General features: G+C 43.6%; 1 protein-coding gene across 2 annotated transcripts in view; it reads right to left on the minus strand.

Moving 5' to 3' along the window:
- LOC126481342 (claspin) overlaps positions 1-26,376 on the minus strand; it is a 188,026-nt gene that overhangs the window by 94,879 nt on the left and 66,771 nt on the right. For both annotated transcript variants that reach the window (XM_050105034.1, XM_050105035.1), the window contains exons 6-8: positions 24,594-24,820; positions 22,979-23,323; positions 16,391-16,489 (exon numbers count right to left, since the gene is read on the minus strand). In XM_050105034.1, coding sequence (XP_049960991.1) covers positions 16,391-16,489; positions 22,979-23,323; positions 24,594-24,820 — 671 coding nt within the window. The remainder of the gene's footprint in view (positions 1-16,390; positions 16,490-22,978; positions 23,324-24,593; positions 24,821-26,376) is intronic.

Raw genomic sequence — 26,376 nt, forward strand, 5'->3', positions numbered from 1 at the left:
CTCTGCAGTAAAAATACTGCAGCCAGCCGGCAAGGAGCGTTGCTCAACATGGGCAGCGTGAGCAAAAGCGTAGGCAGTGCGACCATCAACCAGGGAACCATCAGTGTAGACAGGTTCACAGCCCGGAAATGAGGCGAGGAGCGCAAGAAAACGGCGACGGAGGGCCACAGGCGGAACCGAGTCCTTAGGTCCCTGTGCCAAATCCAGACGGACAGACGGCCGGGACAAACACCAGGGAGGCGTAGGTGTACGGACCCAGAAGGGAGGCAGAAGAGGGAAGGACCCCAGTTCCGACAGCAGGGACCGGACGCGGACAGCTACGGAAAGCCCAGACCTAGGTCGCCGTTCAGGCAGATGGAGGACCATGGCAGGGAAAAGTAGGCGACGATTGGGATGGCCTGGCGAGCAATGCACGTGGACAGCATAGTCGGCGAGCAGACGATGGCGGCGAATCCGCAGCGGGGGAACCCCGGCCTCCACCAGTAGACTATCCACGGGGCTAGTGCGAAAAGCGCCAGTGGCAAGCCGAACCCCACAGTGGTGTATGGGGTCTAACAATTTCAACACTGAGGGTGACGCAGACCCATAGGCCAGGCTCCCATAATCAAGCCGGGACTGCACAAGGGCTCTGTACAATCGCAGCAGCGTGCAGCGATCTGCACCCCAAGACATGTGGCTAAGGCAGCGGAGGGCGTTGAGGTGCCGCCAGCATTTTTGCTTCAGCTGAGTAACATGAGGAACCCATGGGAGCCGGGCATCAAACACTAGTCCCAAGAAGCGGCAAGTGTCCACCACGTCAAGCAGGTGGCCGTCGAGGTAAAGTTCAGGAGGAGGGTGGACCGTCCGACGCCTGCAGAAGTGCATAACTCGAGTCTTGGCTGCAGAGAACTGAAAACCATGAGTCAGAGCCCATGATGCTGCCTTGCGAACGGCGACTTGCAGCCTGCGTTCGGCGACTCCCGTAGTCGTGGAGCTAAATGAGATGCAGAAGTCGTCGGCATACAAAGAAGGAGACACCGAGGACCCCACGGCTGCAGCCAGGCCATTAATGGCCACTAGAAATAATGAGACGCTCAACACCGAGCCCTGCGGGACCCCATTTTCCTGTATATAAGAGGAACTAGAGGTGGCACCGACTTGCACCCGGAAAGAGCGGCGCAATAAAAAGCTTTGAAGAAAAGCCGGGAGCCGACCACGAAGACCCCACTCATGCAACGTGGCGAGGATATGATGCCTCCATGTGGTGTCATACGCCTTCCGCAGATCGAAAAATACAGCAACGAGATGCTGACGTTGGGCAAAGGCCGTACGAATAGCTGATTCCAGCCGCACCAAATTGTCCGTGGCAGACCGGCCCCGCCGGAAGCCACCCTGGGATGGAGCGAGGAGACCGCGCGACTCAAGGACCCAACACAAACGCTGCCCCACCATACGTTCGAGCAATTTGCACAAAACGTTGGCGAGGGTAATGGGACGATAGCTGTCCACCGCCAGTGGGTCCGCACCGGGCTTCAAGATGGGGACAATAAGACCCTCCCGCCATTGCGACGGGAACACGCCCTCGCTCCAGATGCGGTTAAAGATGGTGAGGATGTGTCTCTGGCAGTCCCTGGAGAGATGCTTCAGCATCTGCGCGTGGATGCAGTCTGGGCCTGGTGCTGTATCAGGGCAATCGGCGAGGGCAGCGAGGAATTCCCTCTCGCTGAAAGGGGCATTGTATGTTTCAGAACGACGCGTGTGGAATGAGAACGGCGTCCACTCGGCTCGCTCCTTTAGAGAGCGAAAGGCGGGGGGATAGGATGCAGTCGCAGAGCTCTGAGCAAAGTGCGCGGCAAGCCGTTCAGCAATGGCGGCAGCGTCCGTGCAGACAGCGCCGTCCAAGGAGAGCCCAGGGACACCCATAGGGGTCTGGTATCCGTAAATCCGCCAGATCCGGGACCACAGGAGCGAGGGGGAGACATGGGAGCCCAAGGATGAGACATACCTCTCCCAGCACTCCTGCTTACGCCGTGCAATAAGACGACGGGCGAAGGCACGGAGCCTCTTAAAGGTGATGAGGGTCTCAAGAGACGGGTGCCGCCCATGACGCTGGAGAGCCCGCCGACGGTCGCGAATAGCCTCAGCAACCTCCGGTGACCACCAGGGTACAGCCCTCCTCTGAGGGTGGCCAGAAGAATGGGGGATGGCAGCCTCGGCCGCTGAAATGATGGACGTGGTTAAAACACGGACCACCTCGTCAATGTCACCCTGTGGGGGAGACTCAATGGTTGCAGCGGAAGTAAAAGCTGGCCAGTCAGCCCTGTGGAGAGCCCAGCGGGGCAAGTGCCCAGAAGAATGACACTGGGGCAGTGACAAATAGATGGGAAAATGGTCACTACCGCACAGGTCAGGATGCACTCTCCAGTGGAGGAATGGGACAAGTCCAGGGCTGCAAAGAGAGAGATCGATGGCCGAGAACGAGCCATGGGCCACACTGAAATGCGTGGGAGCACCGGTGTTCAAGAGGCTAAGGTCGAGCTGAGCCAACACATGCTCCACGGCCCGACCGCGGTCATCGGAGACAGTCCCACCCCAGAGAGGGTTGTGGGCATTGAAATCGCCCAAAAGCAGCAATGGTGGCGGGAGTTGAGCCAGCAGCGCAGGCAAGACATGTCGGGGGAGCTCCCCATCCGGAGGAATGTAAACAGAGCAAACAGTAATAGCCGGCGAGAGCTCAACCCTGGCAGCAACTGCCTCTAAAGGCGTCTGAAGGGGTACTGGCGAGCTATAGACAGAGCGGTGAACAAAGAGGCAAACCCCACCTGACGCTCGTTGACAGGCAGCACGGTTCTTATAGTATCCCCGATAACCGCGAAGGGTGGGGGTCCGCAGTGCAGGAAACCAAGTTTCCTGCAGAGCAATGCAGAGAACAGGGGAATCACTCAGAAGCATCCGGAGCTCAGGCAGGTGACGGAAATAATCGCCGCAGTTCCATTGGAGAATGGAAGCAGGAAGGGACCGGGAGGGCGTGAATGCGACTAAGAGGCAGACAGCGCTTCAGAGCCAACTGCCGCCACCGGGGGAGAGTCAGCTGAGTCCATAGGAGAGGCCCCCAAGGGTTCCGTGAGGGCGAGATCCGCGGCAGAGGCGAGGATCTCCACCTCATCCCCGGAGCCAGGACTATGTACAGCAGGCGGTGCTGAAACCACCGGAACGTCCTTCTTCTTGGACACATGCCGTTCCTTCTTCTCACGTCGGCCCTTAGGGTGAGAGGGCTGGGAGAGCTTCTCTGAAGGAGCGTCGGAGGCTGACGACGACGCAGAAGCCCTACGACCAGCAGGTGGCGGAACCTTCAGCCACTGGCTGACATCTGGCTGGGAAGGAGAAGAAACGGAGGAAGGGAGAGCCCCGAGGGACCCCTTCCGCGAGAGAGGAACCGGCGGAGGCAACGCCGGTGGAGAAGGAGGGGGAGGGATCGAGCCTCCCGGTTGTGGAGCAGACGTCACTCCCGAAGTAAGCGTGGGGGGAGCGACAGAAGAGGGTTTGCCCCCAACTGCTAAGGGGGCAACAGAGGAAGGCTTGCCCCCAGACACGAGGGGGGCAGACAGAGATACACGGCCCCGAGGGCCCACTGAAGGCGGCACAGATGAGGCGACAACCGTCGCTCGCGTGGGCGACGATAACGTGGCTGCAGCATAAGATGTTCGAATGGAAGCAGGATACAACCTTTCATATTTCAGTTTTGCCTCTCGATAAGTAAGCCGGTCCAGGGTTTTAAATTCCATGATCTTCCGCTCCTTATGAAGAACGGGGCAATCCGGCGAGCATGGAGAGTGGTGCTCCCCACAGTTGACACATACAGGCGGAGGCGCACATGAAGAATCGGGATGAGAGGGGCGTCCGCAATCTCGACATGTAGCGCTGGATGGGCAACGGGAGGACATATGCCCAAACTTCCAGCACTGGAAGCACCGCATCGGGGGAGGGACGTATGGCTTCACATCGCAACGGTAAACCATCACCTTGACCTTCTCGGGCAAGACATCACCCTCGAAGGCCAAGATAAAGGCACCGGTGGCCACCCTGTTAGTCTTGGGTCCTCTATGTACACAACGGACAAAATGTACACCACGTCGTTCCAAGTCGGCTCTCAGCTCGTCATCGGATTGTAACAAGAGGTCACGATGGTAAATAATCCCCTGGACCACATTTAAGCTACCGTGGGGAGTGACGGTAACAGGGACGTCACCCAGCTTATCACACAAGAGCAACGCTCGTGACTGGGCTGGGGAGGACGTCTTGAGGAGGATGGACCCATTCCTCATTTTAGACAACCCCGCCACTTCCCCAAACTTATCCTCCAGGTGTTCCACAAAAAACAGAGGCTTCATCGTAAGAAAGGAGTCACCATCAGTCCTGCTGCAGACAAGGTATTGCGGTACGTAAGGCTCCCGCTTGGCACTAGATCGGCGTCCCTCCCATGGCGCAGCCAACGAGGGGAACGACTGAGGGTCATATTGTGCAGCATCAAAGTCTACTCTACCACGCTTAGAGACGCTGGTGGCCGTGCGACCACCAGCTTGGTGTGATTTATTGCGCTTCATTGCGCCACATCCGCCCAGATGCCACCTACTCCGAACGAGGGCTCTCCCCAAGGGCGCCACCCAGCCAAAGCAACGGGTACCTGGCCGATATCCCGTTGCCCGGAGTCCCCGTGCCCCAGACAAGATGGGCACATACTCCTTGGCATGCATGGGGAGGAAATAGCTCTGGCATCTGTAGTGCGATCCCTGCGTGGTCAGGGGGCTACCACCAAGAGGGTACATGACGACCCCACCACAACGGACTGGCTACCGTGCTGGATTTTAGGTGTTGAAAGGGTCCACAGTTGTCGTAGGCGCTAAGAAGAAGAGTGCGCACAAGGCGAGAAGGAGACAACCCAGAAGATGTTGGGCGTAGTCCCCCCCACACGACAATAGGGAACATGCAAGATAGTGGAGCATGATGGACCAATAGAAAAACACCACGTAAGGTGTCCTTCCCCAAATGGCACGCACTAACAACGGAAATTTGGAAAAAAAAAAGGAGGTCAAACCCAAGAGGGGACCATCACAGAAGGCCGAAACGTGTGAGACTCCTTTTAGTCGCCTCTTACGACAGGCAGGAATACCGCGGGCCTATTCTTACCCCCGAACCCGCAGGGGGACTTAAGCACTGGAGCTAAGGGTTTTCATGAGCACATGGAAGTGTTGCCACATGTTGGTGAAGAGTATGCTGCAATTCTTGGACTGGAATTCCTTGATAAACATCATGCTAAAATTGATCTTTTGTGGTAAACAATTGAATCTGATTGAACTTGGTTTCTGCTGGGAACATGAACAGCAAGCAAGGCAATGTCGCAAGGTACACTGATCATGAAGGTGTTGCCAAGTGAACTGCGAAAATGTACACTAAGGACTGGTTCCCATATAACATATCATCAGGCATAGGGAAATTAGTCTGGTTCCTGTAGATACCAATCTACAAGAGGTATTACGTGTGGTGGTTATACTGGAGAGTAATGAAGAAGTGGATAAAATGCATTGTTTTGTGTGCAGAAGTGTGGCGCACATTTGTAAGTGTGCAGAAGTGTGGCGCACATTTGTAATATAAACGGTGAATTTATGGTTCCTGTTAGCCTAGACAATTTTGGCATTGATGAGGTTAGTTTGCCAAAAGGCTCAATGACTGACATTTTAGATGTTATAAGTGACCGAAGCCACAAGCTGCAAGCAAACTGACAGCTCGCAAAAAAGTTAATCATTTAGAAGGGAGTTATTGTAAGCGCTGGAAGTTTTAAACTACAAGTCATGGATCTGTTTAATACAGATAGTCCATTAGCAGCAACATCTGTTAGACAACAACACTATATACCCAAGGGGAACAATACTCCGGTTTATAAGAAACCATAATATGACCAAAGTCATCTGGAACTGTTAATCGAGGAATTCAATGATCAGCATCTGACAGAAGGAAGAATAGAACACCATTACAGTCCCACAGGGTGGGGGGGGCAATGGCAAGTGTCATCATCCCCAAAAATCATCAGATGGTACAACGAAATACAGATTATGTTGTGATTACCAATACCTGAATGCCAAAACTACCACTGGTGCATATCTCATTCCCAATATTACTGAGACTGGACAGTTTAGGCCAAAGCAGGTATTTTTTCACAATGGGCCTCAGAAGCAAGTATCATCAGCTTGAAGTAGTCCGAGAAGATAAGCCAAAAACTGTCTTCACAGCACATGGTTTCATTATCAATATCACAGAATGCCATTTGGACTTACGAACACACCAGCTACATTTCAAAGCTAGGGATTTCTCCATGGCTTAAAGCATAAGAAATGTGTGGCCTACTTAGACAATGTCATAGTATTTTCGAAAGGAACTTCCCAGAACTTTAGGAAACGAAACCCAGAAAAAAACACATTTTCAAAAGATCTTTGAAGTGCAGCAACATGTACGCTGCATTTTTTCATATTATGAAAGTATAAATTCGAATTCCATCAAACACAGCACATTAGTTTCAAAAGCACTGAAATTCGGATTGCAATTAACTTTTATAAGCCAATCATAGCTCATATCACATAATCTCGCCAGCCAACGACAGCAGATATTCGGAGCATAGGGCACGTGATGTAGTCAGCCAATAGCAACATCACTGTTAATTAGTGCAAACATACAAACAGGAAAACTTAATGGTTTAAATTAATATAGTTGGTGTAGTTACAAGACAGGCTTTCACATATAAGCTTTTCTTTGCAGGTTTTACACTTTAAGATGCATCACACAAATGTGCCAGTAAAATTTTAAATAATGCCATAAATGTCTGGTCTTCTGGTCTTGAAATTTTTTCTAATTTATGGTCCTCATAGTGTTAAGTTTTAAATGAGAGTCAAATGCTATGTGATTTAACAAATTAAGCCAACATTCTCACACATAACATAATTCATCTTGCACAAAAGGAAATTACTTTGAAAGTAATGCTTTTCAAACCACCATTCGCAATATGTTTCTGCGACCTGTTGGAAAGAGATTCGTTTCAGCAGTTGCCAGCGAGCACCAGAAAATAGATATTACTGTGTGTGCACAGCTAAGATGCTGTAGGAAGCCCATACATTCATACGTATAAAACATTAAGATATCTTAAATTACATCATAAAAGAAACAGGACATCAGAGGCCATCCCAAGAGTATCGGAATTTGGCAAATCATAGTAAAATGCATAATTCAGCTTAAAGTGCATATTTGTATGCCCAAATTCACAATTACATAGGCCCCAACCTGATATTAATAAGCTTTACAGTGTGGTTTTCAGGATGTAAATTTTCTTGGCGTGCCAGTACTGTGTTATCTCATGTTTGGTTCATTATTATGGCATAATGCCATATATGCCAGGAGATGAAAACATGCACTTGAAGCTAGCCAATGGTGTGAAATGAAACACTTCGTTCCAAATAAATTGACTGTCTCAGTACAAAAGACAAATTTCTTCAGCAAAATTGCAAAAATAGTTTCACTGTTCTGCAAGACAATTAATGCTAGACTGACGGGAATAAAATAAAATCAGAAAACTGAAAAACGTAAAACATTTTAGCCTTCGTAATTATGTGAATGTATTTCAATTCATTTGATAGCTTCCAGCCACAGAAATCCATTTTGTTTTCATTTGAAGTGAAAGCTTGAAATGAAGACGAAACCGCAAAATCACTAAACGTAGACACAGGTCACCTGGAGACTTTCTCCTTCCCACCACAACTCACAAGGGGAGGCCGCCAATTGTGAAATTCAGATTCGATTCATACTGCGCATAATAAAAGCTCATGGCCAGAGGTGTAATGTGGCAAAGCACCAAGATGCACTTCTCAGCCGTTGTCGAGAAAATCGACAGTTAAAAGAAACCGTTGCGGTGAAATACTCTCTACGATTAATAGGTTTCTACAGCGTCGTGGCGCAGCGGTAAGCGCTCGGGTTCGTAATCCGAAGGTCGCCGGATCGAATCTCGCGCCATGCTAACTTGTTTTTTTTAGTATTTGATTTTTGTAATTCATATATATATAATTCCCGGCAATCAGTTGAAACAATTATGCATATAATAAGTTTTTGAAAGTCGTTTGTCGTGGAAAAACTGGCGACTTCGAACATCATTATGTTTTCCGCAAACAAAGTTGTATTTCACAAATGTTATTAATTGTCTTCATAATGTTAACCACGTATAGTTAACGGAAGACGTAGAAACGATATTCCGAAACGAAAACGTATACCGTAAGTCAAACGTTCGAATTAGAATAGAGACCCCACGAACACAAATTTGCTGTGGCAGGTATGAAATATAAACTCCGTTACTCGCTCGTTACACTTGAAGAACAGACGTTGAATGGGCCGAAACGAGCCGCCGCATAACAGCGTAGTTGCCTGCTAACTTCGAAAGAAGGTAGATGCGGTCCCTAGCGCAACTTATAACATCGTCGAAAATCAGTGCGGACGGGAGAGCTTTGGTACACCCTGTTAAACAAACGGAAACATGGAGGCGGTACAATTGGAGAGCGATCCGCCTTCACCAACATGCATAAGAAATTCATTAATAGTTTAATATAATGGAAGGAAACATTCCACGTGGGAAAAATTATATATAAAAACAAAGATGAGGTGACTTACCGAACAAAAGTGCTGGCAGGTCGATAGACACACAAACAAACACAAACATACACACAAAATTCAAGCTTTCGCAACAAACTGTTGCCTCTTTCCTGATGAGGCAACAGTTTGTTGCGAAAGCTTGAATTTTGTGTGTATGTTTGTGTTTGTTTGTGTGTCTATCGACCTGCCAGCGCTTTTGTTCGGTAAGTCACCTCATCTTTGTTTTTATATATCATTAGTAGTTTATATATATATGGCGCGAGATTCGATCCGGCGACCTTCGGATCACGAACCCGAGCGCTTACCGCTGCGCCACGACGCTGTAGAAAATTATTAATCGTATAGAGTATTTCACTGCAACGGTTTCTTTTAAATGTTGATTTTCTCGACAACAGCTGAGAAGTGCATCTTGGTGCTTTGCCACATTACACCTCTGGCCATGAGCTTTTATTGTGCACAGTATGAATCGAATCTGAATTTCACAACTGGCGGCCTCCCCTTGTCAGACTGCTCTCTGCATGCGCGAATCTGGCAGCTTGAGCGTGTCAGAAAAGTCTTTTTGGGCAGCACCTGACTGCTTGTTGCTAGTGGCAATACAGTTAACAGCCACACCTCAAGTAGACAGAAGCAGGAGAAGGTATCGCTCATACGCGACTGAACTGTGTATGTGTGTGAGCCAACTGGCAACTGCTCAAACTAAGATAATGTAAACAACTGTGATGTCATACTCATAAAAAGCAGTTTATTGTTATAAAGTACTGCATAGTCTTTATCCTAAATCCTTTGACACATTTTGCTGTTGCAGACGATTGTGTGTGCACTGTGTTTTGTTGTAAATGGCGCATTTCTTTTGCAGCTTAAATTTTTTTTCTCTGATTTATGCTTTATTGCTCCAGTATTATTCCACAGTAGCAGGAAACAGTAATATTCTTTATTAGGATTTCAGTTCTTACCAGTCAAAATAACAAAATTTAACTGAACACTGAAACACTGGAAAGTTCACATAATTCTAAAAAATTTCTGTGTTTTTCCCAGTTTTCTCCTGGATAAAAAAGTTATTGGGTTTTTCCCGGACTTCCTGGTTGTTCCAGGGCACACACACCCAGTTTATTTACTGGATCACCTATTTCTGCTGCTATTTGTATGGTCAAAAATTATAGATTGTAACAAACCAAATGTCACAAAAATGGTTGTTGGAATTGAAAGATGCTTCTAGCATGCTCACTCAAACTGAGCAAATTTGATTACGAAGTTATTCATAACCTTGGTAAGAGGCTTACCAATGCTGATACTTTACGCAGAAAAATCACAGTATTACAGACACTAGACAAAAGTGTGACTATGGCAGAAGGCACAGGCATCTGACACACTGTCATGCAATACTACAGCCACAGTTCACGACTCATGATGGTTTACTCTGTGCAGACCATGCATGATGGTTCCGACAGCTTTCAGTAATGAAGTTTTGCAAGAAGTATCAACCATTTAACACAGTAGCACGAGCTATGGTAAACAGTTGGATCTCAAGTTTGGTGTACCTGATACCATAATTACTCAGCAATAAATTTCATTTCCGAGTTAATGAAACAACTGCGCAATTTTCTTCGCATTCAGAAACTCTGAACAATTCCTTTTCATCCACAAGGAAATGGACTAACAGAGAGGGTGCACAGAATTATTTCTAGAATTTAAGCTACTATATTAATAGCCTACACAGCAGTCAGGATATATATCTTAAATTCATAGACTTGGCTTGCAACTCAACATTTCGCCATATGAGGTGGTTTACGGTAGAAAGATGCCATCTCTCTGTGTCATAATAAAGCCCAAACTTAGAGCCAATAGTGAATAAGTAAAAGACCTTGCAAAACGTTTACACAATGTTTGGCAAAGAGTAAAACAAGCTAACACAAAAGCCTTAGAACTTCAGGAACAGAAGGGGCAACATGTACGCAAACTTCCACAGAGCCAAATTGGTCAGTAATTACTGCAAACCAACCCATACACTCCTAGATGTAAGCAAGTATCATGATCTATACCAAATCACTGAAATTAGTTCACCAGTAATTGTTAAATTACAATTGTTGATGAAAACATCTGTTGTTCATGTAAGTAGAGTCGAACCACTCAAAGGAGCTGTGGATGCATTATCACAAGTTCCATCAGTCACACCACCAAAGTGCCTAAAAGAATTAAGAAACTGCCTCTTAATGACAATCAAGTTACTCACAGCGTATCTGATGCACTCAAGCCACTGAATAAGTAGTTTGTGATCAGATTTTCAAGTTGTACTGGAGTTTTAATATGCATTTGTTGTCTTTACTCTTTTTAAGTATTACTATGAATTTATTGATTTATTATGTACCATGGGGTTTGGAAGTTTTTCTGTCCATTATTGTTCAATAAGTAGGGTTCTTAGGTGGCATGTGGCATACCAACAAGGACGTCAAGGAGGATTATCATAGTCCTGATATTGCTACACGCCATCAGGGGTTGGGAAGGAACACAGTTCACAACCAACATCTACATTTTGGAATACTCTTCTCCAGACTGCCAGACATGCTACTAACTAGCGACTGGTAGCGATTAAGATTAACTTTCAACATATAGAAGTAAGAAACAAGGTTTGCATGTTACAAGATGCACCAGTGGAATTATGTGCTGAAGCACAGAGACCCATACGAAAAATCTAGAGCTCAGCTGAAACAATTAACAGAAACAGTATCACAGACACTAGTACTAAGACTTGGGAGAATCTTTAAGACAAAGCATTATGATTTGTCCACATATAGTGACACAGACTAACACTTTAGTGTGTGAACTGCAGCTGTTGTCAGGGAAAACCGAACTGGCAGAGTACACAAGAGAAGTGCTGGCTCCACAACTTAAGTTCCAGTAGGTTGTAATGTACTGGATTTATTCAGTTTTCTCACCAGAAGCCATAATCACGAATAATTACAAGAACAGAGAATCCAAGGGAGTGACAAAAGTAGAATTAAGAAACAGTGGTATTCTGATAAATGGTACAACTTAAGATACAGTCCGAACATAATTTCACCTTCCACAATCCAGTTATCACAACCTCCATTCTGTTTGCTGGAAAAACCTTTACAAATATTACCACCAGAAAACAATGTTTCTAAAGGTCCTGAACCGTGACTTATTATTATTATCTTTGCACAAACCTATAACATTGCAAACTGGAAGAATTACCTTGAAACAAACGTTCTAGCACAGTCAACAATATAAACAACAGTATATCATCAAAACTAAGCATTACTACTGGTGTTGCCTTATTTCTAGCAGCACTTTAAGTACTCTTCTTTTGTTTTAAATGGTGAATTCCCCCCCCCCACCTCTGACTTACCAGTACATCAGATACTTGTCAAATAGCGAACTAGTGTAAATAAAAGAGAGTGCAACCTAATAAAATTGTAAACTTGTATAATCCACTTGGTGTATAATTAATTAACAGACAGTGCAGAATTAAGAAGCAATACAAAGACTTTGTTAATCAGCTTCCATGAAGATTTAAGTGGAAAAAATTTGTACAGTATAACTGTTCACGTAACAGGTACGTAATAAGACTGTTTCAGAAACAAACGAATGAAAATTAAGGGCGAATTTTCTAACGGATAGACAACTGTTGTACCACAGAAAGGTTTACTGGGTGAATGAAATTTTTAAAAGTTTTCCCCAACCAGCACTGAGCCACAGCAAAGCAGGCTCAACAGCAGTGTTGCAACTGGACTGTCAAACATGCAGGAGAGTCGATACTGCAATATCGTAGCACACAACTGCGGCCATTGCCCCACACAACTTGAGGGAGAGGTATGAATCATCAATTCAGCAAGATGACTTCATTGTGAAAGGTATGAATCACCAATTCAGCAAGATGACTTCATTGTGTAAAGATCATAATGCCATTTTGACAGTGCTGCAAGGTGCCAAAAACCATGTAAATCTTACACAAGAATACCTTACAGCCTGCTGATATTGCAGAAAAGCATCAACTAAAAAGCTGAAAGCCGGGGTGCAGTGGAGACTGCGGATGAACCTAGAAAACAAGACCGCATTTGCCAACACATAATGTCACTGCCTCAGGCAGACAATTATGAATATTCACACTCCTGAGCTCCTCTATCTTGCAGCTGCAGTGACTCAGCATCAAGGCAAGATGTGTGATATGCCATCTACCATTGTCACGTGACTACTACTTTTGAGACCGCAGCCAGCCTGGTCTGCTGGACTTAGCCACTGTGACCTGGCAACCTCTCATCTGCTGATATGAAGACCAAAGAGTCTTCTACAATTGGCTCATGGAGGTCAAACTGGTGGTGCTTGAGGCACTACCACAGTCATGCTGTGCTCAGGAGGTGTACTATTTGCTGCTGCCCCTCAATCTGCATCCATGAGATAGAAGCTGATTGGAGCACTCGCTACAAGGTCCTCACATGTGCCCTGGTCAAAAGCATCATCACGCTGGTCGGCATCGACGCCACATGAGCAACACCTGCAGCCAGCTGGGCAAGCTATCCTGCACAGTACCACACACCTCCATGAGCCACCATGACCTCACCAAAGGCCTCGAGAGACTGCTGAGCATGTGGGTCAGCGAAGTCCACTCTGTGTGCTGTGTCTATAGTCCTTGAAGCTGCCACAGAAAAGATAATTCATTGCAACTGAAGTTAATAAATGCCTAATTCACTTATGCTGTCTGCCTGACTGGTCATCATCACAGTGCTCCACCCTTCAACATCCTGCATCCACGGGAGTCACACCCTAGCGACCTCTTGTACCTCTGTAGTTTCTGTTTCTGGTTGAATAGAGATTTGGTAACAGAAGAAGTGTCCTGTTGTGTTTGTACATCTTCATTATCAGGCAGGATGGGAACATTATTGAGAATAGCATCACTCCACACTTAGGCACAATTATTTCCCCTCCCCCAACAAGTTGAACTTTCATGGCGAAATTTTGGAGTGCTCAGTTCTCTCTTTATTTCATAGTATTTGCCGTCCACTAAACTTGCACTGCTTGCACACTTTTTTTTTGCATTAGTTATTTTAAAGTAGTTACTGTCATCATTTCCTACCATTTCAAGAGCACTTTGTACACTTGTGGAGCTTTTATAGTTCATTACAGTTACTGCTTCATAGCAGTTGCTGTCCACAAAATTTACACTGTTTTCACACTTTTTTTCGTTTTCCACTTTCTGTGGACTGCTTTTGTACACAACTTTTGTCCACTTATCTAAAGAAGTCTCATTTTCTCAATCGGATTTCATCATATCCTGCTTCAACATCAGTTCACATTTTTCGAATGTAAGTTGTTAATACTGCTGAAATCGCACAAGTTATTTAGTAGATACTAGAAAAGTGATGCAACAGTCCTTAACAGTAACTGAAGAAGACAATTCAGAAATCCAAGAAAAACCAAAAGGCAACATGGTCAAGAATAAAAGGTAAATCTGAGCTATCCTGTTAAGTGCATAATCGGAAAACTATATGAGAAGAAATTGGCAGCATTTGATACACAGTGCCTATAGCAGGATTTTAAAGGTTTAGCTGCAAATGTGCTATTGCACTCTGAAATAAATAATACATTACAAGAACAATAGAGTACAATAACATACAGCGCAGGCAATGACTGGTAGGATGTGCCTTGCTGTATTTGACAGATGCTCAGAGGGGCACTTTGTGTATTAATTCCGATGCTGATGTGTACTCATCTGAAATTACTGACTTGCTTATCTAGAGTATACAGGGTGTTACAAAAAGGTACGGCCAAACTTTCAGGAAACATTCCTCACACACAAAGAAAGAAAATATGTTATGTGGACATGTGTCCGGAAACGCTTACTTTCCATGTTAGAGCTTATTTTATTACTTCTCTTCAAATCACATTGCTCATGGAATGGAAACACACAGCAACAGAATGTACCAGAGTGACTTCAAACACTTTGTTACAGGAAATGTTCAAAATGTCCTCCATTAGCGAGGATACATGCATCCACCCTCCATCGCATGGAATCCCTGATGCACTGATGCAGCCCTGGAGAATGGCGTATTGTATCAAAGCCGTCCATAGTACGAGCACGAAGAGTCTCTACATTTGGTACCGGGGTTGCGTAGACAAGAGCTTTCAAATGCCGCCATAAATGAAAGTCAAGAGGGTTGAGGTCAGGAGAGCGTGGAGGCCATGGAATTGGTCCACCTCTACCAATCCATCGGTCACCGAATCTGTTGTTGAGAAGCGTACGAACACTTCGACGGAAATGTGCAGGAGCTCCATCGTGTATGAACCACATGCTGTGTCGTACTTGTAAAGGCACATGTTCTAGCAGCACAGATAGAGTATTCCGTATGAAATCATGATAACGTGCTCCATTGAGCATAGGTGGAAGAACATGGAGCCCAATCAAGACATCACCAACAATGCCTGCCCAAACGTACTGTAGAGCAATGAGTCGCATGTCAACACAAGCACCGAAGTCAACATTACCTTCCTTCAATCGGGATAACTGGCGGTGAATCGAGGAAGTACAGTACAGACTGACGAAACTAAAATGAGCTCTAACATGGAAATTAAGCGTTTCCGGACACATGTCCACATAACATCTTTTCTTTATTTGTGTGTGAGGAATGTTTCCTGCAAGTTTGGCCGTACCTTTTTGTAACACCCTGTATATCCCCAACTGATATTTTATCTTTTTGTGGACTTCATCTCTTTTGTAGTTTGGCCTGTGCTGGAAGTGGAATAGCACTTATCTATTTCCAATAAGCTACTAACTAACAGAAGTTACTCTTGAAGATGTGTGTAGCCAACTATAAGACTTTAGAGCAGACTGACTCTTCTCACTGACATACCGAAGTCCATTGTCATGGTGTGCTCTATTCCATAAAGTGCATCAAGTCTCCAAGGCAGGAGTACAGCTGCATGGACTAATCTCCAAACCAGCAGGTGTTGCAAAGTGTGATCAAACTGGCACCATTGCCCTGTCTTGCAGAAACAATGAGCCCATCTGCACTCAGTTACTCTCACAGATAGCATGAAATCTCCACACAATGTGCATGTTCAAAATTACTAATAAAAATTAATTTCATGTTTGGCAATTATTATTTGTTGGCACTATAAACATTGTGCAACACATAATTTCACTGAAATGTTATGTTACACCTCAAAGGATTACATGAAGTATCATATCATGGAAATCTAATACAGTAAAGATGTAGTATTGAAAAGATTACCAGACATTAGGAAACACTGAACCAGTGAAAAGAATGACAAACAAAAAACCACAAAAAGCTCAATATAGGAATAGGACAGACATTGACAATCCAAAAGCATTTTAACGTATGGTCAAATTATTAAACTAGTAGAAGTGTTTTATCAAAATGCTTCTCTTCATTTTCAAATCACTGGGACCAGATATTTAACTGTATGGAAAGTTGCTGTACCACTGCTCTCCTGACATGTCATAGACTTTCGCAAGAATTTTATTACTTTGATACATGGTATGTCAAAAACATATTCGCTGTAAAACAGAACCACGTCATAAAAATAAGACCCAAATGTAAAAAATTAACTCTAGCCTATAGAGGAATCCAAGCTTTCACACACACTATAAATGATAATTCATGATACAAACCTCCTGATCAACAAAACCAAATAAATGTGAACTATGATCAAGGAAGAGCAATCACAAAATAACACACTAAGAACTTACCTTCATCTTCAGAGTTGCTTCCCTGTGAGTCAAACATGTCATGTGTCATTATTCTCTTAAGTCTGGTCAGTTTTTTTCCTTTCTGCAGATTTCCATCCACTGCAAAACACACACAAAAGAAACAATGACAACAACACAGCCACAAGCTATACAAACCCACCACATTACATGTGTAGTTCAAAGCAACAGTAACCACTGCCAAAACTAACTTTTCACATTCTAATCAATATTAATAATAAATTTTGAGGTTTTCCTACTATCTTAGTATTTTTCACCTTCTTGTAATATGGGTCAACAATTTCTATAAATTTTTTAGAAGTACTAACATATTAATATACTCTAGAAAAAATCGTGACACTCCGAGAAGGTACTAGTTTCACCAGACAAAGTCTGATGCACAAAGTGACAAAACTAGTTGTATCTACTGGAATCCCACTGAAAACAACAGCTGAAAGGAAGATCACATCATTTCAATAATCTTGGTATCTTTTGCAAGATAAAAGGTAAAATGTTTTGGTAAGATAAATCACACATCTGTCAAATTTTACAAGAGCATTAGTTCCACTTTCTACTTTCTTGCCATCAGGTGAAGATATGGCGCTGTAAGAAATAAGAATGGGAAATGTTTCTTGTTTTGCGGTCAGTATGCTGTTTGTCACTTGGTAACATGTGTTGATTTTTTCTGTGAAGCGACTGTTGGTGTAAGGGGTTAAGATGGGTGAAGTTTTCTGTATAAATGCAATAGCTACTGATGAGAAAGACCATGCAGCACTGCTGGTAAAGTTGTTTTATCAGAACAGAAGAAATAGCAGCACTGACAGAAAAAGCTGTGAAGAGGCACCATGTCAATAAATGGGGTAAAGAATATGATCAAGAAATCTGAAGAAACAGAAAATTGGGTGGTGCAACAGGGAGAGGTAGGCAGCCCATTCCCACGGCATCTGATGAAGTGGGTGTAGCAACAGCTGACTGTGCAGCACATCTCAAATTCTGCAACCATTGCTTGAGCTGTATCACAGGAATTCTCTCCTCCCTGCTCAACATTTCAAAAGATTTTGCAGCCCATTTTACATTGGTATCCCTAAAATACTCAGAATGCACAAAGCCCCAAGAGAGGCTACAATGCTGTGACTTTGCCCTTCATTTTTTGGTATGCATGGAAATGGATCATACGTAGCCAGGAAATATTCTTTGGATACATGATGCACATTTTACACTGCAAGGTGCATTGGATGTACAGAACTGTCACATGTGGGTTCTATTCTGACACATGTTGTGCAGGAACATCCACTACACTCACGGATGACACCTCACAGGTCTGTTACGTGTACAGTGACATCTGCACAATATAAGGACCTCCTTGTGCAACACGTGATTCCAGCTTTGCAAGACTGCAACTGTGGCAACACCACTATTTTAATGCAAGAGGGGGAGAAACCACATGTCACTTGCAAGGTGAAAGATTTGCTCCAAACACTTTCAGTAATAACCACATCATCTCTAGGCAATTTCAAGATATGTGACCTTCTAGATCCCCTGACCTAAATTAATGTGATTTTTGGTTTTAGGCCTACCCGGACGATCATGTCTATCAGGGATGTATCCGGACTCTCCCTGATCTAAAAGACAGCAAACGATTACATATTACTCTAATTACACTAGATGTGCTGCAAGCAACTGTCAACCATGCCATGTTACAGATGCAGCATGTTGCCGAGTCGGAAGACCATACTGAATATGTGTTGCAACTTGTGACCACATCCTACCAAACGTGCCAAAACCACCATTATCACTGTTTGATCGGTCCTCCCTTTTTCCTGCCCCCACACCACATTCTGACTGCTTACAGCACCGTATTTTCACCTAGTGGCAGAAGGAAAAACTATTTATTTTTTCGAGCATATTCTGCGAGCGCATAGATTAATGAATACACCTACAATGTTTCAGTGTCTTGCAATGAATACAGGCCACACTGCAGCACTTGGAATGAGGTCAGCATAATTAACTCCACCCGGTACATGAACAACTAATGAAGCTTTTAGTCGCTATGAACACACACGGCCATAAAAGAATTCCTGGCAAAAGTGGAGCACAAAGACAGATTCATTAAACCCTTAAATAGGCACCTGAACACGTATCTATTTCTGGCAAAATTCACATCTAAATTTTTGTTTAGTTGTAAATGATTAGACTACAAATTTAAAGGTTTTCAAGCTATTTGCATGATGACAATGCCCTAGTACTTTGGAATTGACTGTTTATAAAGTGATGATTGGGAATCTTTCTCACAAGGGCGTTTGCTTTTCATAAAATTTCAGTAGATTTGTCCAGAATGGTTCTTCCTCATTTTGTTCTTTTGGCTCTATTTAAGCTTTCAACAAATGATTGTTTCTGTTGAGCAGCTGTAGTGTTTTTAGTGTTTTCCCATTGGTGCAAAAAGTGCTTCTCCGATTTAAGTTGTTCCCCAACACTATTTTTCCTTTTGCCCCCCAGTTTGATAATTACAATATCTGAAAAATATAGATTTCAGCCTTTCACAGGCATTCATAGCCATGCAAGCCATGCTTGACAATGTTACAGACAGAATGGGTAAGGGGACGGAAGAAGAACTGAAAATAACTCTGTTCACATATAGGGAAAGACTTTTGGCATAGGCGAAATATGTTAACAGCTTTAGTTTTCTGGTCACTATAGTACAGCGTGTGGTCGCTATAAACTGGCAGTAAGCTGCGAGCATAAACAAGCTAGCATTACGATTGCCAGATGACCGAGGAATAGGCACCCAGCAAACACCCACATTCTGTGTAACTGCATTAGCAGAACTGATATACGGTCATAGTGACTGCCGATCCATTCTGGTGTTGTAACAGTTGTAATTTAACTCTGTGATGGACCAGGATTTGTCTCTTCACTCGTTTCAGTGCAAGAAAAGAAAACAACAGGCAGCTCACAATACAACGCATTTGGTAATGGCTACCGTGTAGCTACATACAGAGGTTGGCAGCATCATAAACAAGATAGTTTAGGCCTGACCACTACTGATATTTGATGCAACCACTGTTCAAAAAATACCTGCCATCTAAAACTGCGACTTTAAAGTGTGTGCATTACACCGACTTTTGAACTTTAGTTAGCAGACACACACATGCGATTCTTGGTTCTAATATAATTGGTTCCATGGCTGAGGCCTACCTTGCTTACATGACCAGAATCTCACAAACCATTCAACTGCCCAAAACTGGCATGGCTCCAGAGCATCAAGCACACTAAAACGTCATCGTGTCCGTGCGCTTTTAATTTTCCAAACATGTTTTTACACACATTACCTTTCTGAACTGGGAAACGAATAGGAAACCTGAGTCTTTATTTGGAAAAGAATTTAATCCTGTTCTTGATGTGCATCAAACAATGGAAAGCCATGGATGGAATAACAACAATATGCAACAGGTAGACTGCTACTCACCACACAGATGAGTCATTGAGTCGGAAGCAGGCACAGCAAAAAAGACAGCTACAAACTAAGCTTTCTGACAAAGTCCTTCCAAAAACAGAAAACAGAGAGACATTCACACAAATGCAACTCATACACACAAATGGCCACTGTCTCCCGGCACTGGAGCCAGACTATGACTGCATCTGACATAAGTAACAATCTGCTAGGTTGGGTGGTCGTAGTAAGGAGGGGTCATGGGGTGAGGACAGAGAGGGATAGCAGGAGAGGGGTAGAGGAAGATGCCACGCTGCCTATGGGAGCATGAACAGACTGGGTGGGTACAGGATAGGGCTGCTAGGTGCAATGTCAGAAAGCTGTGCTGGGGGGGTGGGGATGGAGGGTGGGGACGAAGGGAGTGAAAGGGGACAGAAGTACAGAAGGTGAGAAGAACAGTAGGAGCGTACTGGTGGGATAGAAAGTGTGTGTGGTGATGGAGGGAGCAGGAAGAGGATACGTGCATGGAGGACAGGGGGTAGTGAAGGTTGTGGCCAGGGGGCTTACAAGAACGAAGGACATGTAGGAAGAGTTCCTACCTGCATACCTCTGAAAAGCTGGTGCTGATAGGAAGAATCCACATGGTACAGGCTGTGAAGCAGTCATTAAAGTTAAGCACATTGTGTTGGGCAGCTTGTTCAGCAATTAGGTAGTCTAACCATTTCTTAGCCACAGTCTGGCAATTGCCAAACATGAGGACAAACAGCTTGTTAGTTGTCATGCCCACGTAGACAGCAGTGCAGTGGTTGCAGCTTAGTTTGAGGATCATATGTCTGCTTTCACAGATAGACCTGCATTTGATGTGGCTGGAGATGCCTGTGACAGGACTGGAGCAGATGGTAGTGGGAGGACTTAATGGGACAAGTTTTGCACCTAAGTCTATTGCAGGAATATGAACTATGAGGCAAGGGGTTGGAGTTGTGCTATTCAAGTCAGATGCAATCACAGTCGTGCTCCAGTGCCTAGAGACACTGGCCATGAGCATGTATGTGAGTTTGTATGAACGTTTGTGTGCTTTTATTTCAGAAGCACTGTATCAGAAAGCTCAATATTATAGCAGCCTTTTTCATTTTACCTGCCTGCGACCCACTGCCCCCTCTATGTAGATAATAGTAATCTATTTTTTCCATATTATTGTTCTCGATGCGGATCCACTGTCTTACCCCTTCTGCTACCTCATATGAAGTTAAAGCCACCAGCAGAAATGTTACATCATAAAGAAGCAGTTATATTGTAACAGTCTATTTTCACTGTACCTGACTGCCTCCTCTACGTGGAGAGTAGTAATCTATCCTTTCCATATTATTGCTCTTGATGCGAATCCACTGTCTTATCCCTTCTACTACCTCAAAATGAAGTTAAAGCTACCAGCAGAAATGTTATAACATCAAAAGAAGCAATTAGGTTTCTTAATGTATTGACGCTAAAACTCCATCTTCTTCAGCCATCGAAGGCTGTGGAATCAACATACTGCCAACACAATGAGTGATGTGACAATGTGAACAGGTGTCGTCCTCTTTGTAAGCAGAACTTACTCTATTCAGACAGCTATGCACTTTCAGAATATTGCATATTTCTTTACAATGAGACCAACTCAACAGGCCAATAATGTGAACTTTGCATTTTTTGGGAGCTCATTTCATCTGTATGAATTTTCTGTATCTTGATTTTTTTTTATTTAATACATTGACACACTACAAGAAACTTTCAGAATTGTTACGTATTTCTCCAGTTTATAACCTCAGGCCTGTATTTCTCACAATGTTATTTCAAACATCAATATATCCTTGCATATGTTGTCATTCCCAGGAGCAGTAAAATATAAGCAAACACTTATCACAGAAATGCATCACTTGTTGACAGTCACTCTTTTATTCTGTGAGACACCTTGGACTTCCTTGACATCAATCCTTTCATTATATTTTCACAAGTATTTATTTTGAAAATGCCGAATAAGTCAGTCACTTGCACTTCTTGCACTTTAATGAGAGGTGCACCGCTGAGTTGGAACTACAGACATAGTCTGCATAAACAGTTCAGGTGAGAAATATCCTAATTCCTTAAGGGTGTACATAATTTGGTGTAAAGGAGACCACTCACGAATAGCAGAAGCATCATGTCGTCGACAGGAGGGGGGAGGGGGGGGGGGATGAAAAAATAAATAAAAAAACTTGCTAGCTTTCAGAATCAATCCTTTTCCAAGCTGAGGAGCACGAGTACCAAGTAGTCAGTTGTTGGATTGAGCAGGTCTTGCATGTGGGTCTTCCATGGGGATACAATTCCTGTGGCAAGGAGTTGAGAGTGGGAGTGCATCGGAATGGAGTAGGATGTCATGTAGGTTGGGTGGGCGATAAGAGTACCACATTAGGATGGGTAGGAAGGATCTTGGGTAGGATGTCCCTCATTTACAAGCCTGATGATAGTTTATCAAAGCCCTGGTGAAGGATGTGGTTCAGTTGTTCCATTCTAGGATGATACTAGATGATGATGAGAGTACTCCTTTGTAGACTACTCTTGGGAGGTGGTAGGAAGATTAGGAGTGTGTGAGAATAAGGCATGAGAAATCTGTCTGATGACTAGGTTTGGTACGTAGCACCTGCTTGTGAAGGTGACCTGTACACCTGTCACTCCTCCCTCCTGCATTACTAGCCAGCAACCTGGGTGCGTCCCTCCGAGCAACTAGCCACCCACCCCCAATCTCTCCTCCTGCCTCTCACTTCTCTCTCCAATTACCCATCCCACACAACCCTTAACGCACCCAGTCCACCTGACCTCCCGAACTGCAATTACAGCATTGTGCATACAGTCGGCACTATGTAGATGCACGTGTGTGTGTGTGTGTGTGTGTGTGTGTGTGTGTGTGTGTGTGTGTGTGTGTGTGAGCGCGCTCGCACGTTTTAGCCCTGAAGGAAGACATTATTTGAATGTCTCAGCAATGTTTACCGATCTTGTTTATCGGCCTTTTGAATGCTCAATGCCTTACAATTCTTTGTATCCAATCCAGTACTATTCCATCACAAATTATTACTTTGGCCATAAAACTGAGCAACTAATAATGTCTGTTGAGAATTAAGTATGGAATATGCACAATAGTTTTATACCTTCAGTAGCATTTTCGTCTGTAACTTCCTTTTTATCTGGTTCTTCACCACAGTTTTTCTTGCGTAATTCACTGTCCTCAGTACTACTATTATCATCATCTTCCTCTTCTTCTTCTTGGTTAGCATCAGAATCATCACCACCACCATCATCATCCTCATCCTCCTCATAATCCTCATCGTCACCAGATACTTCAGCTTCGTCATCCAAAAATTTATTCTTTATAGTTTTCTTCCACACAACCTTTGTATTTTCTTCCTCTTCTTCCTCCTCCTCAGATTCTGATTCAGTAAGTGGTTCTTCAGCATCATCATCTTCATCAAACATACCACAGTCACTCTTTTCATCTGCAAACAGACAAGATAATGCTTACCATTAACTTAGAAAATATAAATTGGTTTGAGACAATAAACACAAATATTTAAGAAAACTCCAGCAGTCAGAAATAAAGGCCCAAACAAAAGCCAATGGAAATGACGTGTAAAACAGTGCGGTAGCATAAGTGTTAGTACTCCAGACCAAGCTTTCCAGCTTGATTGCTCACATGGAGGTGGCCTGGTGACTGCAGGCAGATGTGGTTAGGAGTGAGCAGTCAGGTCATTGTATACTCCGTTGAATGCCTCAGCTGAGGGTCCATGGGCAGGGGTGAGCATATACCTCATGCAAGGTTATTTTCTACAAGTTGAGTTTATTTTATTTTATATAGCACTTGCACACCAACTTCACTTATATCAAAAAACTTTAAATATTGGGGCAATTGGGGGACTGGAAGGAGATCCTAACAACAATGAATAATTGTGACTATAGACAAGTAAAGTGTAACGGTTTGATGTGGCACTGAATGCAACATGCACTCTTAACTACGTATTCAGGACACTCAGTAGGCCAACTGCTACAATGAGAAGGTTTTAGGGCGAGAGATGCTACCCATCCTTTGAGCAGCTTCACGTGCACATTTCAGCACAACAATGCCCATTGACATGTGGCGTGGAATGTGTAAACTTCTTCAAAGAAAGATGAGTAACACTGCATTGCTGGTCTGCACTTTTACCTGACATGTCACCTGCTAAAAATGGCTGGAGTAGAGATGGCGGACAACTTATTTGTCAGGCTTTCAGCAATTACTGTAGATGCTTTATGAACTGAAATAAAAATCTCAAGCTGGGAGATTCCTCTCAAATTTATCCAGGCCATTTCTGTTCCCATACCATAACATTTAGAGGTTCTAACTGCACTATATGAGCAATTAACTGAAATCCTTTAGTCAATGATATGATGTATACAATTATGTAATATTAGCATTTGTGTATTGACATGTACCTAATATATGTTGTAATGTTCATTACACTCATGCATATCCTTATTTGTTTAGCAATTTTCTGGCACAATAATATATCTTAGTATGTCATCCCCGAAAACTTCAAAAACACATTCCCGTTCATTACAGCTGCTGCATCGCTTATAACAAAAATATTAGTAGAGAATGCTTATTGGAACAAGCTTTACTTAGTGCTACTGACATACAGGGCAACACAATCAAAGTAAAGAAACTAAGTAAAGAAACTCATGTTACTTTAAAAGAGAGGGAACAAATAAGCTATCACTGAAAGAACAAACCATCAATGTCTTCTTCATTATCCATTTTAAATTCCTGCTGCTTCTTCAACCATTCCTCTTCTCTCTGCCGTGCCATTTTTTGTTGGAGCTCTTCCTTCAGTCGCAAGAGTTTGGCACCCGGTTTGGCTAATTCAGGATCTTCAGGTGCCTCTTCATCTAATGGTACTGTTAAAACCTCTTTCACTACGTTTTCCTCTCCATTTTCACTTTTTTCCACACTTGAAACACTGTCAGATAAAAATCTCATAAGAGCATTGTACTACTTGAGAATGAGCTCATTCAATTTTTTGCACCAATAATTAATATATTTCAGCATTAACAACATGGTAATTAGATAAAAGGTACTTAAATATTTTCCTACAAGACCCCTACAGAAGTCTCACTCCTTTTAAAAGGCCTCAGCTTAAGAATCAAACCTAGATTTAACCATGATGGACTTCTTAGAAGCCTACTTTCCTTCTCCTGTTCTCTTCTGACGAAACATTTATTCACCATCAACCCTACTGGCTACTTCCAGCCCAAGGAGACCAATAAATATTGTCTTTAATACTTCCAATCTCCTTGCAATAATGTTCCCCCCTCCATTTCCACAAAAGCACTCTGATAATCTTCCAAAGAATTTCTCACCTTCAATGTGGCTACACCTTTCTTCTTCATATACAGTCTTAGTGAGCCCAACACCACAGCTACTGAACATCACCTTAAATTAAAACCGATACTGATATAATTGTTCCCCCCCCCCCCCCTATCAAAAACTTCATCACCATCTTTATGGAACTCAATGACTATGTGAGTGAGAACCTCTGTAAGTTTTCTGACTCCCCCACTAACAATAATATCACATCCCAGAAATCCAACATCACCCAAAACTTAGATCCATCTGACACCTGAATCCATTTCCTCTTCACACAGGCAACTCTCACCTTACACCAACTTTGTATCTGCTGTCAAAGCTCACAAACCCAACTTCACAGGTTACTCCTATTGTGGCTAATCACAATGCTTCCAAAAAACTATTCTGGGCCGTGGCTGACCATTACTTTCAACCTCATGCCGTAGTCTTCATTCATACATCCATGATACTTATTACTTTCTTCTCCAGTTTTTCACAGTTCCTGGACCATTCTAATTTACTGTTTTTAACTGGACACTGTATCAACTGGACACTGTGTCACTGTATACCAACATCCTTTGTGTTCTAGCAGCCATACAACACAACTTGTCACAGCACCATTCTGATATGAAACCAACCACCTCCTGGCGAAATCGTTTTGCCAAACACATTCTGAGCCATTATTGTGTATCCTTTGAAACTAAATCTACAAGCAAATCCACAGTACTCTGAAAATACTCATGTGACAATCTGTTAGCAGGCCTCATACATGAAATGTTACTAACATATTTAATATCTTAATCTGCAAGCTGTGCTGACTTGTGGACATCTTCATGATCTGGTCCCATGGCAAGAATACCCTCTGCTCTTTCACACATACTGTCAAATTGAGTTCACCATGTAGAAGCTGATATCCACCTATCAGATGGCTCCATAAAAACTTCTGTTCCAATCAAATGCCTCAACCACCAACAATGTCACCCATCCCACACCAAAAGGGACTCACCAACAGGCTCAGTGCCCATATGCATCTTATCTGCAGTGGGAAATAGGAGTTATACAAACATGATATTAATCTTGCCAAAGCCTTTAAATGCAGCCTATACACTGCTCATTTGGTCTAGAATATGGTTTTCCACATAACTTCTTGCGCTAAAACCAACAAACCAT

Source organism: Schistocerca serialis, chromosome 5 (genome assembly GCF_023864345.2).
Source record: "Schistocerca serialis cubense isolate TAMUIC-IGC-003099 chromosome 5, iqSchSeri2.2, whole genome shotgun sequence".
Taxonomy (NCBI): Eukaryota; Metazoa; Arthropoda; class Insecta; order Orthoptera; family Acrididae; genus Schistocerca; species Schistocerca serialis.